This window comes from Mizuhopecten yessoensis, unplaced genomic scaffold, assembly GCF_002113885.1.
Source record: "Mizuhopecten yessoensis strain PY_sf001 unplaced genomic scaffold, ASM211388v2 scaffold716347, whole genome shotgun sequence".
In the NCBI taxonomy this organism is placed as follows: Eukaryota; Metazoa; Mollusca; class Bivalvia; order Pectinida; family Pectinidae; genus Mizuhopecten; species Mizuhopecten yessoensis.
Window position 1 is genome coordinate 732,056 of NW_018480071.1, and position 20,209 is coordinate 752,264.

The window sequence follows — 20,209 nt, forward strand, 5'->3', positions numbered from 1 at the left end:
TATATGATTTTTGGATGCCGATGTCACATGTTGAATTTTATCGGAAATATCATGTTTTTGGAAATAGGTGAAAGGAAATGATCTAATATTCAGAATGAAAGCAAATGAATGTCTCTTATTTAATAAATAAGACATGGATATAAATAATAAACCGGACTGTCACATTTCGGGCAATGAAGTACATTTAAAATTAACATGCATCTTCGTTGCCTGCATGGCTTTACAGTATATAAGGTCAACAAAAGGTCAAATACGAAACAGCTAATTTTCAGACATTGAAACAAGCACAGCCCTTGGCAAAGAACCAGGACCATAATTATTGTTTTACTATTCTAAATGTCTTATTTAATTATACTTTAATTATGGTTTTGTTTCAGGAATCCTGTGTGCTTAGCTGTGTGTTTGGTTCAACATGGAGACAGTAGAGCTTATTACCATGGCGACGATATACTGAACAGATAAGTTGGGAATAGACGCAGCCCACGGCTACAAACAGGAACGGACACAAGGGAGGAAAGACAACTCCGACATCGCTGACACATCATCGTGTCAATATCTGTTGATAGATGACTGGTTATAATCCGGAGTATTGGGTGACAATCTGTCTGACCCGAGTGTTTTTACACTAATCAATCTAGTCTTATGGCCGTGAACCAAATGGGTCTGTCACTCAGGAGTGGTCTCCCCCTAACACCCTTCTCTAATGTCTTAATATAAGCCATTACACACTGAACGGTCAGTTAGACAAGGGTGTCAAAACAACACAACCTTTGGTCAGTGTTTGTCCCCGGGGACGGGGACGGAAGGCTAGAGACGCTTGAACACTATGTCACAGAAAAGTGCTACAAATTTTTCATTAGATATCTTCATAACTCATTACAATCAGATGTTCAACATGGCTGGTAATGGGTATTAACCCTTTCACCACTGTAGACCATAATGAACTTATCCAGATCAATGTATGGTAGAGTCTACTAAAGTTACATAGGGGTGAAAGGGTTAATTGATCAGTATGTGGAAGGTTAAATTTGGTTGATGGTTCCAGCTCCAATATAAATGGTTGAAGAGATTAGATATTTGCTTCTCAAATTTAAGTGACAATGTACTTAATGTTTCCAGGTAATTACTCCAGTGTACCTAGTTTGTTACATAAACCATACAAGTCTATTGGATGTCATAGATTCAATTACAGCAGACAATTAGAAAGAAGAAGAAATTTATCGAGCTCTACAGTGAAAGGGTTAAAAAGGCAACACTTCTACGTATTATATTTCAAATTTCACTCAAACTAGTAGGTTTTTACACTTAATAATGCTTCCTGTTGAATTCTATCATGTTCCATTTGGCATTCAGATTGACTATGAATGCCAGCTCAGAGCTGAAATGAATGACAGCAGTGATTTGGTTAGAGTTGTACATTCAACATCATCATCCATGTCCATTTCACCAAAAACAATAACACATCTTAAATGGGGTGGGGGATCCAGTTTTCATTATACCGCTTTATCTGGTATGTAATATAATGTGCTGATCAGAGATAAATGTTCATATATACATTCAAAGAACTGAATGCTTCAATAACTCTTAAAAAAAATGATTTGCTATTATTAATGAGCAAATGGTAAAGAATATCTCCCAATCATTTCCATTTAATCTGACCTTTACAGAGCTTTGTGGAGGTTAATTAACTGCTCGATAAGATCCCACATTATGGAAACATTGCAGATCTGATGGTTTTCATTGCCATCGTTATCAGAGAAATTATGGTAAAGCTCAATGAAGTTCAACCATTTAACTTTGGGTTTTTCTCTCTGTATTTGCAGCAGTCTCGTGCTCGACAGATATTGGACGAACAGGATTGGTGAAAAGAAGCCATGGAGAGGAACTGCTGCACAGAAGATTTTGTTAACATCTTCACTATATCTTGTTTGCTTCATTTATTGTTAGAGAGACTTTTTCTATGTGCCGGCGAAAGAACGGACATATTACGTTATCACAAGAGCAGGCGGGAGCACACAGTGTCTGCTCAATATCTCAAGTTATTTTCAATGAGTCCAGTTAACTTCAAACTTCATGGGAAGGTAAATTACTATGAAAGCTTATAGCATTTGATAACCACCGTTATCCGACAGTAATTAACGGAGTTATGCCCCTTTGTTCAATTAAACGTGTAAAGGGCATATATTATGTACTGCTTTCCAGTAACCTTGTAATACTTGATATAAAATGTGTGGATCACAAATATACTTGTTCTATTGTACCTATTCTGGATTCCTCGTGTGTACAATTAGTCTAAGGGAGATAATTATGTGTAGAATGCTTTACAAGACCAATGATGCTATTGTTGGAAAGTTAAGGCAGTCTGCATGAGTGGGTACTTTTATACCAAGGTGATTTTTGAAATATTTAAGTTATCTAGTTTTAAGGTGATGTCAGGATTTATTTGTCGAAAAATAGATTTGAGGTATTTCCTTTGTTTATTACAATTTTTCTTACTTTATTGTGATTTTTCAAAATGGTACTGATTCGTATTGTTGATTGGCTACAGCACTGATGCCAGTTTGGAAAAGAAAAACAAAGGTTTCTTCTTATTAGTAGAATTTTATGAATGACTTAATACGTATCTGATACACAGATTTAATCTGACAAAATACATAAAATTGTACAGGATTTACGATTTGATAGTCAGTTGGAATTTAAAATGCATGATTTTAATTTGTAATTGCATAGCTCAAAGATATTTTTTTCTTTAAAAAAAACATTTTTTTGTCTTTGATATTTCCAATGTTCATCCATTTCGTACTCAAATTGTTAAACCACCATTGCATTCTCTAAATTTGGCAGGAATTTGTTCAGCATGTCAACAGTTCTTTGTGTGAACGAATATTTTCTTATATATAATCTCAAATACTCCTTATATTTGTAAATATCAGAGTCATATTTCATATCATTGCCAACTAAATATTAGAAAGAAATCACTGCACCAACTGCCAGATTTTCAGTCCAGCGTGTAAAGAAAACAAATGTTGTTGAGATTTTCCTTAAAGCTGCAATTCTATATACTGATATACATCAGAGACGCATTTATTCCTCGTTGCGAACATATTTTCTTCCACTTTTTGCAATGATGCGAAAAGTTTTTCATTTGTTCTGAAATGTTTTGTTTTTTCTTTTTATCATTCTCTACCTCCATGATGTACGTAGCTTCCATTTTGTTTCTGTTGATTATGCCAATATCAGGTTTTCTGCACTGTATCATAGACAGTGTTTTAAAGATCCTTGAATTTGGGAATGGTCCAAGGGAGATAATTAACACTTTCTAAGTTTCTCCCTTTCTTCATGTGCTAAAACTCTTAAAATTTTCCTGTGGTCAAGCCATGCAGTTATACATTAAGTTAGATCTTGACAGAAATTTGATTGACTGCAAACCATTTTACACCAACAGTAGCTTGCGTTTTCTTGTCTATAGTTTCATCGATGTTTTGAAAAGTTGCTGCGACGGTCTCTTACACTAAAATAATTAACTGCAGATACCGAGGATTTAATGGCCCATTCCTCCAAAAAAGACCATTACATCGGTTTCTATGCCATTATATACACTGAGAGTTTACATCATTTGCTGTGACAATTTACACTGGTTACTGTTATTGTTTACTTTGGTTTCTATGATGATTTACACTGGTTACTGTTGTAGTTTACTTTAGTTTCTATGACAATTTATACTGGTTACTGTTAAAGTTTACTTTGGTTGCTATGATGATTTATACTGGTTACTGTTAAAGTTTACTTGGTTGCTATGATGATTTACACTGGTTACTGTTGTAGTTTACTTTGGTTTCTATGACAATTTATGCTGGTTACTGTTAAAGTTTACTTTGGTTGCTATGATGATTTATACTGGTTACTGTTAAAGTTTACTTTGGTTGCTATGATGATTTACACTGGTTACTGTTGTTGTTTACTTTGGTTTCTATGATGATTTACACTGGTTACTGTTGTAGTTTACTTTGGTTGCTATGACAATTTACACTGGTTACTGTTATTGTTTACTTTGGTTGCTATGACAATTTACAATGGTTACTGTTGTAGTTTACTTTGGTTGCTGTGACAATTTACACTGGTTACTGTTGTAGTTTACTTTGGTTGCTATGACAATTTACAACGGTTACTGTTGTAGTTTACTTTGGTTACTATGACAATTTACACTGGTTACTGTTGTAGTTTACTTTGGTTTCTATGACAATTTACACTGGTTACTGTTGTAGTCTACTTTGGTTTCTATGACAATTTACACTGGTTACTGTTGTAGTTTACTTTGGGTGCTATGACAATTTACAATGGTTACCGTTGTAGTTTACTTTGGTTGCTGTGACAATTTACAATGGTTACTGTTGTAGTTTACTTTGGTTGCTATGACAATTTACACTGGTTACTGTTGTAGTTTACTTTGGTTGCTGTGACAATTTACACTGGTTGCCGTACTTGTGACCCTTACCCTCTCCCTGAGACCATAACTTGAGATCTCAGCGTCCCAGGTTGTGGCCTTTGGATTAGGGTGGGTGTGTCCACCTCTACAAGAACAGTCCAAGTCATTTTGTCTGCTTATCCAAGGTCATACCATCTGATTAAAATTACTCAGGACCAGGTTATTAACTCAAGGTGCTGCCATCTGAAGTTTATAAAGTCACTTACATTATTTTGGCTTCTCCATAACATGTCAAGGTCATGTCAGCTCCTCAAGGTCATGCTTAGTTCAAGGTTGCGTAGATCTTTTTCTGGGATTAGGCAATATTATCTTGTCATTGAGGTATTTGCAAGTAGCATACTTTTATTTAAGGACTTTTCATATAACAATTAAAACTAATTGCTTTACACGTTTGGGGTCAACTTTTGAACCTACACGTTTGGGGTCAACTGTTGAACCCTATTCTTGGACATCTGATGGGGAGATTTCACTGTGTTGACCCAACACCAAAAGTTCACCAAGTTGACTCCATACATGACCAATACATTATGGGACGTTTTAAGAAAATCCATTAACTAACTTGTATATTAATTCATATAACTAGACCATACACATACATTACACTGAATCACACATATATATAGTACACCACACATACACACTGTATACTAGTGTGTACAACACAAATATAACATGAGCACATATGTCACACATACACACTGTATACTAGTGTGTACAAAACAAATATAACATGAGCACATATGGTTTTTTGCCCGAGCACCAGCAACACATACGTATATCCCCGTGTGTAAGATCATCTGTTATTGGCAGGCTATGTAACTAAAATCTAAAGTTAACCATTTTAACATGTGAATACTTCAGGTCAGTTTTATTCAGTGTACATGTATAGATTTACAAGTTTTGTTTTTGTTTCAATTCCTTAAAAACTGCAGGAGACAAAAATGTACACGAATGATACTGTTATTGAATGGTTCTCTACATGAGCCTTTGTTTTGATTCTGCTGTGTTGTGAGTAGAAATCATAATATTTGACTTGAATTTCTCACAAACTGTGCAATATTCCTGAAATGTACAAATTCTAACAATGTATAATATCCATGCAACATTATAGAATAAAATATTTTAGCAATAAACAGTTTTTTTGTTGTCTGTATAAATCCACTGTTCTTGGCTTGGTGTTTACCATACAGCCAAACTTCAAATACAAACCAGGCTGAAACAACCAAGATAACTTATGAAACAAATGGGTATTTGGAATTCAATCAAAGAGAAAGGACTTTCTTATTCACACATAAGTATGTATCTAAAGAACATTATTAACTTGATATTTTCTGAAGTTCGCACATTCCTTACAATTCATCCACTGTTTCATATTGAAAAGCGATTTCTTAAATATTTACTATTTCAAGTAACGTTTGAGAAAATATCAAATCATATTGCTTAATGTTCTTGACGTCATATTTTATATTTCAAATTACCGGAGTAAATCAAACGTTTCGCTGTTGCACACGTGTGTCAACAGAAGTGGAGACAAGCAGTACAAGATCACACCAAAACCCTGCAACTAAATAACGTCGGCAGTATCATTTGGGGGGGGGGAGGTTGTAAAACTATCACATTCTATGTCAAGAAAATTGTTTCCATATGAACGGTGGATGATATTACATCGATGTAATCACAATATGTACTAGTAGGGCTGTCGCAATATATAGGAAAACAATACAGAGATGAAATATTGCTGTATCGCATTGTTTTTCAAAAGCATGATTTATGTATCTGCTTGGTGTTTGAACTTTGCAAATTACTACAAATATTCTAACAAATATACCAATAAGCTTAAAGCAGGTTTTTAACGGTTAAAATTTTGTAATCGATTGTTGGTTTGACAAAAATCTTAATTCTATGTAATCCATATTTTTCAAGATTAAGTTTGATAACATTCTGACAACAACTTATAAAATCGAGCACATCCTTCCTTTGGCAATATACAGTCGTATCAGGATACGTATCGCAATATATTCATTCTGTATTACAATATATCGTGATACACTCTTGGCGTATTGTGACACCCCTATGTACTAGACCATGCCAGTGTACATTTAGAACTAGGTATGAGCACCAGGACTGCCTTGTATTTATATGTTCCCTCTAGCTCAGCTATTTTAATTACTCTGGAATTTATTCCTGCTCCTTTGCACTGCTCAAAATAAAACAAGAAATGTACATCTACAAATCTCGGAACTGTTTCGACTCGTACTAAAATTCCACTGTTAGATTATATAATTAGTAGCTAAAGTGAAGGCTTAATTGGGGAAAGTTTTGTCACAGTAACTGTTTGAACTGTATCAAGACTTTCCCATGTTAATGCCGCTTACTGTCTAGGGTATTACAGATGATTGAGCTTATATTGTATCGAGTTTAGTTGAGACCTGTTAGTTCTAGATATAACTGGCATTTGACAGCATCACAATAAACTCGAAAATTATAGCTTTATTCAAATTACCATCTATTTTTGGGTCCCCCGAAGACGTCCCATAGAAACTCAGAAGACCAATATCAATATACTGAGACCACGGAATTAGATTAGATAAGTCTGTGCCGAGACTAATATTTGTGTGAAGTATAGGGGTTTCTGAAGGCCAGATCCATCTACCTTAGAAAGACGTACAGGGGGTGATTTAACAATAAATGGTGGAGCATTTTCAAATCCTGTAACAGTTTGTTACCTGGACCGACTTGTTGATGTTGTCGAGTTTAATGAAATGAGGAGGAATCGTGAAGATCGGGGGGAGGGGAGCTGATTCGTAAACATTCTGAAATAATGGTAAGTAAATTAAATAATATTTGAAACGCTTGTAATAAATACAATGTAAGTGGTTTTATGCATCTCCCTTTCTGTTTTAACGGTAGTTAGCCCAATTCGGATTCCCACCTTTTTGGACCAATTGCATCAATTATGAGTCGAATATGGACGAAACAGCTGTATGGTGCATTGTGGTTGGTTTTTGGCTTTATGTAACCATTGTATAGCTACAATCACTGCCATCTGTCTTACTTCAATTATTATACAAACACTCCCTCATACATGGTACCAAGCACACAACAACTCGAAAAAAGATCTCTCTATCCTGTCTTATCATTATATTATACTTAGACTGACCACCGTCTCTAGAATATTGAATAATTAAGAAAACAATTTTAACTCTAAAAATGTTGATCACTTTGATGTCTGATTCTGGACTAGGGGGAGATAAGCTAGTAGTAAAATGCAGCCGAGAAATTCTTCATAAATACTGAGGGTGCTTTATTTCTTTATACAGTGTATTTGTAATGATATCTAAAACATCTTGTCATTGATATGCGAAGATTTATCAACTAATTAAGTCCATATAAAGCTATACAAAAGTGAGACATGTTTAAATAAGTACTGTGTAACAATTTCTCAATATATTTTTTAAAATATGTTTGTTTGGTTTCATTATAAATAAAATATTAATAAAAATATTTAATTCCAAAGTTTTTAATAATCTAAAATTTCCTTCAATCATACATAATGACCACACAGTGAACGAATTTATATAAACTAGTCTGTTATTCAATCAATTTGACTAAATCTGTATCCATACAATTTTTAGAAACAGAATTTCAGACTGGAAATATTATTATACCTGCATTGCATGATATATACGGCTTGTAAATCGTAAATAATGTATATTATTCATGGCTGCCCGACACATATACCTGCTCAAAACTCGAGTCACTTCCTCTGTTCACAAATCTGTATAGACCTTCTCTGTTCACAAATCTGTATAGCCCTTCTCTGTTCACAAACCCGTATAGCCCTTCTCTGTTCACAAACCCGTATAGCCCTTCTCTTGTCACAGACCCGTATAGCCCTCCTCTGTTCACAGACCCGTATAGCCCTCCTCTGTTCACAGACCCGTATAGCCCTTCTCTGTTCACAGACCCGTATAGCCCTTCTCTGTTCACAGACCCGTATAGCCCTCCTAGGCCTCTGTTCACAGACCCGTATAGCCCTCCTCTGTTCACAGACCCGTATTATTTTTCGGAAGATGTAATACTAAACTTGTTCTTTCCATTGTCAAACTGATCGAATAAGGCATAGAATAGTTTTTTGAGTTTGCGGTATTATTCCAGGTTATATTTTATAACATAGAGTATTTATACTTTATGATGGCCGAGCGAAGCGAGTGTTAACAAATTCTCTGAAACAATGGTAAAAATGTAGTTTTGATTTTGTTAAGATGTTGATGTTTGTGTCATGCCTTTCATGTGCATGTAGTTTATGCGAGCATTTTGGCAATTGAATATTGATTTATTTTGTAATAAATATGAATTATGATTTGACTGTTTGTCTTTTATTGTGAATTTGTATGAATGCATATACACAAGGGCAACACCTGTTAAAAAGGATATATATATACATGCCAGGCTTTTATGCTAACATTGGTTATTATTCACCTGATAACGTGATGCTAAGGTGGATGCTTTATTGTCTTTGACATTTTTGAAATTTACATTTTTTAACAGGTATACTAAATCACTCCTGGTGATCATGTGTACATGAAACCACAGGTGAAAATACAGGTGTATCTATCATGAAATGGACTCTACCTTTGAAATAACCATTAACATACATTGTATATATATACCTAATTCCAACAGATGGTTTTATCCTCTCTCAACGGACAGGGTGATCATCACCACACCGTGACATAATTAGAACGATACGATTAGGTAGATAGTCCGTTGAGCCTTCACCACTGACCTGACTGGAGACCCTACTAATACATAAATAAAGGAGGATTAACCCCCTCGTGTTATATTGAGTATAAGTAGTGGACTCCTTGTTTGGGCAACTGCACCCTTAGGCATATATAGATATTCAAACTGCTGCTTGCCATAGAAAATCATAGTTCACAGGATGGTTGATATTTTCAGAGACGTATATAACACATATATATGGCTTTATACGTCTATGATATTTTTTGGACACAGATAAAAGGGTGTTTCCCGGGCAACTATAGGGCAACACCCCTGGGTCCGCCACTGGACAATAAAAATGTCCAAAAACCTATTGGCTTACGACTATTGACACAAAGATACATTAAATATAATAGAGTTATTGAAGAGAACGTCTCTGTATGCGTTTCTTGATACAAGGGAGGTAATCATGTCAATCTTACCATTTTTTTAGGTCACCTGAGCTTTAGCTCAAGTGACCTATTGCTATCCGTTTTCGTCCGTCGTCGTCCGTCGTCCGTCGTCCGTTAACATTTGACATTTCAAACTTAAAGTCAAGTTCTGCTGGGCCGATTGAACTGAANAATAACGTCACACAGTCTGTACTGTGATAACATCACACAGTCTATACTGTGGTAACGTCACACAGTCTATACTGTGGTAACATCACACAGTCTATACTGTGGTAACATCACACAGCCTATACTGTGGTTACATTATACAGTCTATACTGTAATAACATCACACAGTCTATACTGTGGTAACATCACACAGTCTATACTGTTGTAACACATCACACAGTCTATACTCTGGTAACATCACACAGTCTATACTCTGGTTACATCACACAGTCTATACTGTGGTAACATCACACAGTCTATACTGTGGTAACATCACAGAGTCTATACTGTGGTAACATCACACAGTCTATACTGTGGTAACATCCCACAGTCTATACTGTGGTAACATCACACAGTCTATACTGTGGTTACATCACACAGTCTACACTGTGGTAACATCACACAGTCTATACTGTGGTAACACATCACATAGTCTATACTGTAGTAACATCACACAGTCCATACTGTGGTAACACATCACACAGTCTATACTGTGGTAACATCACATAGTCTACACTGTGGTTACATCACACAGTCTATACTGTGGTTACATCACACAGTCTATACTGTGGTTACATCACACAGTCTATACTGTGGTAACATCACATAGTCTGTACTGTGGTAACATCACACTGTCTGTACTGTGGTAACATCACACAGTCTATACTGTTGTAACACATCACACAGTCTATACTGTGGTAACATCACACAGTCTATACTGTGGGAACACATCACACAGTCTATACTGTGGTTACATCACACAGTCTACACTGTGGTAACATCACACAGTCTATACTGTGGTAACACATCACACAGTCTATACTGTGGTAACATCACACAGTCTCTACTGTGGTAACACATCACACAGTCTATACTGTGGTAACGTCACACAGTCTATACTGTGGTAACATCACACAGTCTATACTGTGGTAACATCACACAGTCTATACTGTGGTAACATCACACGGTCTATACTGTGGTAACATCACACAGTCTGTACTGTGGTAACATCACACAGTCTGTACTGTGGTAACGTCACACAGTCTATACTGTGGTAACATCACACAGTCTATACTGTGGTAACGTCACACAGTCTATACTGTGGTAACNTTATACACACAGAGATCGATTACACACACTATACACACAGAGATCGATTATACACACAGAGATCGATTATACACACTATACACACAGAGATCGATTCTACACACAGAGATCGATTATGCACAGAAAGATAGATTATACACACAGAGATAGATTATGCACAAAGAGAACTCGATTATACACACATATATCGATTATACACACAGAGATCGATTATACATACAGAGATCGGTTATACACACAGAGATCGATTATACATACAGAGATCGATTATACACACAATACCCACAGATGGATTATACACACAGAGATCTATTATACACACATATATCGGTTATACAGACAGAGATCGATTATACATACAGAGATCGATTATACACAAAATACCCACAGAGATCGATTATACACATTATACACTCAGAGATCTATTATACACACAGAGATCTATTATACACACAGAGATCGATTCTACACACAGAGATGGATTATACACACAGAGATCTATTATACACACATAGATGGATTATACACACAATACCCACAGAGATCGATTATACACACAATATACACAAATGGATTATACACACAGAGATCTATTATACACACAGAGATCGATTATACACACAGAGATGGATTATACACACAAAGCTCGATTATACACACAGAGATCGATTCTACACTCAGAGCTCGATTATACACACAATACCCACAGAGATCGACTATACACACAGATATCGATTATACACACAGAGATCGATTATACATACAGAGATGAATTATACACACAGAGATAGATTATACACAGATAGATCGATTATACCCCCAGAGATCGATTATACACACAGAGATCTATTATACACACAGAGATGGATTCTACACACAGAGATCGATTCTACACACAGATATGGATTATACACTCAGAGATCGATTATACACTCAGAGCTCGATTATGCACACAGAGACAATGGGGTATGTCCAACAGGTACATCATAAATTTGCAGACAAATCGTGGAAAGGAACATCTAAAGGTCGTCCTGTATGTACGTGTACATACAATGGTTAAGGGGTGACTTATTCCGTCTTTTCGTGTTGCAGAGTTATCTGCTCTTGTGAGCAGGTATTAGTAATGTCATATTTATTTAGAAAACGATGTAATTTTCTCACACAAACTATTGACGTAACAATCAATACCTTTTCACAAGAGCAGATAACTCTGCAATAAGAAAATAGGTTTATCGTCCAGTGAATTTGAGCAGAGTGAAACAGTCACAACGACGGGAATGAAAGCAACGAAGCAGAGGATACACCAAACAAATGTGACGATACCATTATCCGACTTGAAACCAGGCCGGTGCTTCAGAATTTTATAAATACTGATTGAAACATTATACACTGATTGACAGAATTTATCCAAGTTTATTTCCGGAAGTATGTGTAATTTGTTTTCATGCTTTCATATACAATTTGTAAATCATGGAAAAATAAAACTAACACCAAGCTAAACAAAAAAAACAATTTTATTTTCAATACATATTTTGATTTTTTCATTCATAAGTTCACGGACATAATGTACATTTAACGAAACATCATTTCATGACGTGTTTTCAAACTCGTAAATCGTACCACCACTAATTCTGTTGCTTTATTATACAGCGAGTGTATTTTGTGATAAATTGCCCCAATAATCGAACGATTTATATTTCAGGCATTGCTGGAAACGAAGGTGGCTTGATTTTCAAGATTCTGCTGAATAGATAAGACAACACACTACTTACTGTATATTTCTAAAGAATAATGTGTTCAGTTATAGTTTTGAACTTCAGAATCTAATCAATCCAATTCACTTGGACCAGCCAAATGACTAAAATAATATTAATAGAAACAGATATATTTACTGTAAAAAAAAAGGACATTTTTGCGGTGTGACTCTTAAAACTATTCGATGTGGATACACGTTTGGCGCCTTTGACAAAGTGACTGGTAGTATACGGATACATGTACACGTGCATATTTTCGCATTATCCATCCAGTAAATATACAAAACAAGCAAACATTTCCCTTTTTACAGTATTTAGAATCGAACGTAACATAAAGTCATACACAATCAATTCACATAAATCTCTGTTTGGGTTTTAACATCTTCGCAAAAGCTTACTGATGTCACATGACGAGTTATCACAGACACTACGGCACCAAACAGACGATGACGCTGCCAGAAATGATGAATCCCACCATTAAGTCAAGATCATGGGACTAGTGTCAACTGATTGTATGTACGCTCACCATCCGTGTATAAAGCATCATCACTCTAAAATGTCGCAACTTAGACACGGTAGCATGGCAAGCAATCTGGTCACACTACTCAGACAATTGGCTTATCACGGAACCAAAGCAGATATAATAAAAAAGACAATAGTATATCGGGAGTAAAAGAACAACCAACATCCCAAGTGTTGAAATTGGGGAATTTGAGGGGGTCTAATTCCGTCTTTTCGTTGTCATGGAGATTACAGAAGCAATTTCCCGATCTGCAATGCTCAGTATAAGATGAGTCTATTATGGGTATGTTGTGAGATAGGACAGAGATATTGTCTCCAAACAGCAGGAGATAACAAGATTCGTAAAGCCCAAAAGATGCATTTAGTATGTGATTCCCGTGTAGGTAAATAAACAAATAAATACAGGTTTGTTTTCCATATAACAACAGCGTTCTGCTTCAAATACATTTAAGTCATATTTAAGCATATCTCTGGCACTGGGACGTCACACTGTCTAAAGAAAATGTCAAATGGCAGCTTCTGACGATGATCAGAGAGAACAATCGTTGTGTAAAGAAACTACAAACATTGTAGATCTTGTTTAAATTATAGAAACTGTTTTTAATAAGTTTCTATTTCATATGAAATTTATGAAACTCGCCTCAAAGATTTGATTTTAACGTTCGGTAGAGTCTCATTAAAATAAATTTCAATCTGATAAAAGTTTCTTTAAGAGGCCGTTCATGCTTATAACATAACGTTTAAATGACTTACAAAGCGCGGGAGTCTCTAATGGGTTCACTATAAAATACAAACTAACACTGATAAAAGGATACACAATATAATGTTAAATTTCCGCGAATAACAATTAAAAACATCTTTAAAATAAAATAACATAATGAATTAACAGATAAATGAACATTTTATGAAACCATGTGACCTCAATTATAGACCCTATATATATATATATATATATATATTTCACACACAACGAGAAAATTTGGAATATTCAAAGTTCACAAGTGCACCTACAACTTAAGTGACTTCGAAGCAAAATTAAAAAAAAACAACGAATACATATAAAAAAAGGAAATAATATCCATTGATATAACAAAACATAAATATGAAAAACATGTATTGGCAAATGCTATTAAAACATGAAAGGGGAAAAACGAAATGGACAAATGGCTGGGGATGTAGAAATTCTTGTTAGTAAATCGCTAACCAATCGCCCTGTCAATAAGTGCCGGAAGTGTCAGTATGGATATATGAAATGATTAATTTGAGTAAGAAAATAGGAAAGCGGAGAGAAATAAGTTTGTATCTTGTAACTGTTATATATTTCTTTACTCCTTAGTCACAACCAAATTGACTTATTTCACAGTGTTTAATTAAATTGTGCAGTGTGACGTCACGACGGTGTTTGACGTCATACTTGTATCATGATATCAGGTCTAATATAAAATATCTCAGGAGAAGACGAGCTATGCATTTGGTACAGAATGAAGTTATTTTTTTTGTTATATATTTGTTATCGGATAAACCAGATACTTAACCAGTGATAATTGATTCGATGTCGAGAACTTATGTAGAAAACCCTGTATAACCTACGGAAGTATAATCCTCGAGATTTTGACAGGTTACTCTTTGAAACAAATTAAATACAAACAAAACACATATATTTTATAACTGAAAATGATAATGCATTGTAGAATTGCAATACATTTCAATATATAATTCCAGGATATCGATAGTCCGGTTAGAGTACCTTGTTAGTCCATTCTAATTCTCGAAATGTTTTATTTTCTCACTGATAAGAGACCTGATTTATGATAGTTAACTCTCTTTTTTTCACAAATACTTTAAAGAATATGGTAATGAAAATAAAATAAAGTATTTATATTCAAAATTAATTATAAAACATTTTATGTGAATTCAACTTAATAAAGAATGGCCAGCACAATCAATGTCACTCCGATTTATGCAGATAACTATCCATATCCAAGACCGTGATGGAAATATAACTAGACAAACATTGTATACATCTATGTTCCTTTTTATGGATTTGTTTGACAAAACTGTGTACATACATTCATCGAGGGGTTTTCAGAATCTATTTTTAAATATGTACATGTTCATTAAGGGATTTCCCGACTCTACATATATATATAATCAGTAAGGGGTGTCGTAACTCTATTCTAGATGTATACATATTCATTAAGGGGTGTCGTTACTCTATTCAAAATATATACATATTCATTAAATGGGTGTTGTAATTATATTCTAGATATATACATATTCATTAAGGGGTGTCGTAACTCTATTCTAGATGTATACATATTCATTAAGGGGGGTCGTAATTCTATTCTAGATATATATATATTCATTAAGGGGTGTCGTAACTCTATTCAAAATATATACATATTCATTAAGGGGTGTTGTAACTCTATTCTAGATATATACATATTCATTAAGGGGTGTCGTAACTCTATTCTAGATGTATACATATTCATTAAGGGGGGTCGTTACTCTATTCAAAATATATACATATTCATTAAATGGGTGTTGTAATTATATTCTAGATATATACATATTCATTAAGGGGTGTCGTAACTCTATTCTAGATGTATACATATTCATTAAGGGGGGTCGTTACTCTATTCAAAATATATACATATTCATTAAATGGGTGTTGTAATTATATTCTAGATATATACATATTCATTAAGGGGGGTCGTAACTCTATTCTAGATGTGTACATATTCATTAAGGGGGGTCGTAATTCTATTCTAGATATATATATATATTCATTAAGGGGTGTCGTAACTCTATTCTAGATGTATACATATTCATTAAGGGGGGTCGTTACTCTATTCAAAATATATACATATTCATTAAATGGGTGTTGTAATTATATTCTAGATGTATACATATTCATTAAGGGGTGTCGTAACTCTATTCTAGATATATATATATTCATTAAGGGGGGTCGTTACTCTATTCAAAATATATACATATTCATTAAGGGGTGTTGTAATTCTATTCTAGATATATACATATTCATTAAGGGGGGTCGTAACTCTATTCTAGATGTGTACATATTCATTAAGGGGTGTCGTTACTCTATTCAAAATATATACATATTCATTAAATGGGTGTTGTAATTATATTCTAGATGTATACATATTCATTAAGGGGTGTCGTAACTCTATTCTAGATATATATATATTCATTAAGGGGGGTCGTTACTCTATTCAAAATATATACATATTCATTAAGGGGTGTTGTAATTCTATTCTAGATATATACATATTCATTAAGGGGGGTCGTAACTCTATTCTAGATGTGTACATATTCATTAAGGGGTGTCGTTACTCTATTCAAAATATATACATATTCATTAAATGGGTGTTGTAATTATATTCTAGATGTATACATATTCATTAAGGGGGGTCGTAACTCTATTTTAAATAAATACATATTCATTAAGGGGGGTCGTAATTCTATTCTAGATGTATACATATTCATTAAGGGGTGTCGTAACTCTATTCTAGATGTATACATATTCATTAAGGGGGGTCGTTACTCTATTTTAAATAAATACATATTCATTAAAAGGGTGTCGTAACTCTATTCCAAAATATTAACTCTTTTCTAGATATATACATATTCATTAAGGGTTCTCCTATCTCTTTACTACTGGTATCCAAATGAAACAGCAAACACATTGTCCTTAGGCGCCGTCTTGCTTGTAACAAGTTTTGGTGGTAACCTCTCTTCAAGTTCCTCCGATACTTGGTTCTTTAATTGTAGCTTCAGAACCATACAGCACCCAAAGAACACAAGCATAAACTGAAACAAAACATAGAAATATATAAATATATAAACATAGAAATATATAAAGAAATATTGAAGAGTATTATTTCCTGCTTCATGTGTAATATTAACTAATTTATTTAGTCTATCCTGGCTTTTTGTATTACTTTTACGACAATTTCAAAGAGTGCAATTTCGTTTTTAAATAACTAAATGTATGGCCGAGAACTTCTTTGGAGCATATGTACTTAACAATAAAAAGAACTAAGATGAGATATACCGCGAACTGGTTTACAAATCTTTGGTTAGCTTCATAGTAAGATTTCCAAGTAGGTTACTGGTATATCCATTGTGTGATCATGCCGTGGGTGACCTTTGTTTGTTTGTAAGAGGATAAATTTATCGAAGATATTATCAAGAAAGCTACTAAAGACCTTACAAGGTCCTTCAGTTTCACTTTTAGACTTATCGACGACGTGTCATCTTTAAAAAAAACAATTAGTTATTGAATATCTAGCTGATATTTTCCCTCCTGAATCCGAAATCAATAGCCCCGATTGCTTCGATCTTGACTTCAAACATGACTAGCAGGTACTTCTTGCTGATTGGCTGTAAGATGAAATATTTTCCGATCGCGAATTTACTGTTTCTTGGTAGAAACATCCCTGCTTTTCTCACCCATGGTGTTCACATGTTAAGAAGTTGAGTTGCTATACATTAATTTCCCCCACGTGTTTAGGTGTCTGTAATGGGTATCAGATGCTGACAGACGTAGAACCCTACAGGGTCGCGAGGTTTGAATTGTTTCAAAATCTAAATTTTGTTAATGAAATCTCTTTAGATATATTGTTATCTGGTATTCCGGATCTGTCTTCTCAACAAAATAATAATATTTTCGTAACGTGCAAAAATTCATAAAGACCAGCGGTAGGTTTTAATTCGTAAGGCGTTTTATATTTCTATACTCAATTTGTGATACTGTTCAATGTTGTTCTTTCTCTTTTTGTTTCTGTTGTTGTAATGCTACTTTTATACATATTATTTCATACCCAGTTGTGCCATGTTTGTAAATCTGATGTATATATTTGAGGAAAGGGCGTAAATAATGTTCTAATAACTTGTGCCCAATCCTGTTGTCACTATTTTGGCAATAAAGTATGTTTAAACTAAACTACCTTCGAGATATGCAGGTTGCTGACGACTATCAACAAGCTGGTAGTCGTGATCATCCTCACATTCGGAAATACTCAACTTTTGTGCAATATGTCAATACCTTCGTAATCAATCATAGGTTCGTTATTCCTCATTCAAAACAACGTACAACCACGATAATGGTACAGCTAATCACCACGGAAACTTTACGGTAAACAAACAATATCATCATTAAATTTAAATGTTCATCTTCAGCAAATTAACATTTCAGGTATGTTACAGTATCATTATATTCCTCTTTTTGATTTTTTTTACTGCTGTAATAAATATTTTTGTGTACATTGTATAGCATGAAGTTATCAGTATTTTGATTTTTTTTTTATATATATGAGTGTTTTCGTACTTTTATATGGAGTTATATTGTCCTTTTGATATTTTGAATGTTATTGTTAATGCATTTTCCATTCAATTTCAAAATATGTACGACGATTTTGAATTAATGTCGGTATTTCAATTTTAGTCATTAAAAAATTTGTTTTAGAAATGAAATTTGAAACGGATTTCAAACGAGTCCAGTTTGTCTTTCAACTTTAAAACGTACTATGTACTTGTTTCTGGATCCTTTTCTGTATTTATAACCATGTACTATTGTAATTAAACATCAATAAAATAAAGTTTAAACTAACTTTAAAACGTCATAACGATGATGTTATTATAATATTTCCGGCCATAGTGATTACAAGTTAATTATGTACCTGTAGACCGAGGAGGAATGGACAGTACTGGATATAGCCATTGGTGCCGGCTATCTTGTCATACAACGCGTCCACACAGCCCTGTAAACACATCATTATACATAACATGGTAATCGATACGTTGCATGAACAAAAAAAGCAATTGCATGTAAAAAGTGTTCCTATCGCCTGTAGCTATTATTTTTGGTTACACCTTTGTTGTTCCACAAATGTTTACGACACAGTGCATTGTTAATTTTACTGTTATTATTGGTAAGTCGTATTATGACGTCATAATGACGTCATCATTTTCTGTGTTTTGTTATAGTCCTGTCAACATGAATAACGACATCTCCTGATGAACCTCGAAATAGTTTAATACTAAAAAAACATTTGTGTCAATTCGTTTATAATTATTGATATATACATTATGTATACACATGTATTGTAAATTACAGTTTGTAGATATTGTATTTGTATATATTAGATTATATGTATATCATAGTTGATATTTTATCTATAACTACTATATATCGGGATAACTGTACTTTACATTGTAGATACTGTATTGGTTGTATGTATTTGGCATAGTCTATTATATATATTAGATATAATCGACCAGCTGATTTAATTTGGGTATAATTTTATAAATCTGTTAAACATTGTATACAATTAATATATTGTTAATAATAAAACGGTGTTTGCAATTCCAAATTAAAACCCAACTTTTGTAAAATAATGTGTGAATTGATACATTTTGTTTTACGTATTTGATCAATTGTATACATGTACTATGATGGTGCCGTGTCGTATATGATTTGTTCTTATCTGGTCCTAGTTTCATTTTCTTGTGTCCAAATGACGGGTTTCTTCAAATGTCAGTATTTATTTTTACAGTAAAATAATGCCAAAGAGTAACATTTGTTAATAAAATAATTTCATATATATTCATTGCTCCGCTGAGCTCACCTGTAAAGAAAACAAGAGGCCCATGGGCCTTAACGGTCACCTGAGTCCTACAGTATTTATTTTTGTTGTTGAAATATGTACCAATTTGAGTAAAAAGTAGTTAAGTATAATGTTAACTTAACTTTGTCAGGACCATGAGCTGATCATTCCTAGACCGATTTTAAATAAGATCGGCCTATTAGAAATTGTTTTTAAGTTTAGAATAGGTATTTACAAAATAGCGGCTGTGGTGGCCATATTGGATTTCTGATTGACCTGAAAAATAACAACACTTTGTCAGGACCATGAGTCGATCATTCCTAC

At 34.0% G+C, this 20,209-nt stretch overlaps 1 protein-coding gene across 1 annotated transcript in view; it reads right to left on the bottom strand.

Annotated features, from left to right (window-relative positions):
* Positions 1-14,965: 14,965 nt before the first annotated feature.
* LOC110443478 overlaps positions 14,966-20,209 on the bottom strand; it is an 18,374-nt gene continuing 13,130 nt past the window's right edge. Inside the window, exons 7-8 of the mRNA XM_021487704.1 lie at positions 18,959-19,039; positions 14,966-17,087 (exon numbers count right to left, since the gene is read on the bottom strand). Coding sequence (XP_021343379.1) covers positions 16,932-17,087; positions 18,959-19,039 — 237 coding nt within the window. The 3' untranslated portion in view covers positions 14,966-16,931. The remainder of the gene's footprint in view (positions 17,088-18,958; positions 19,040-20,209) is intronic.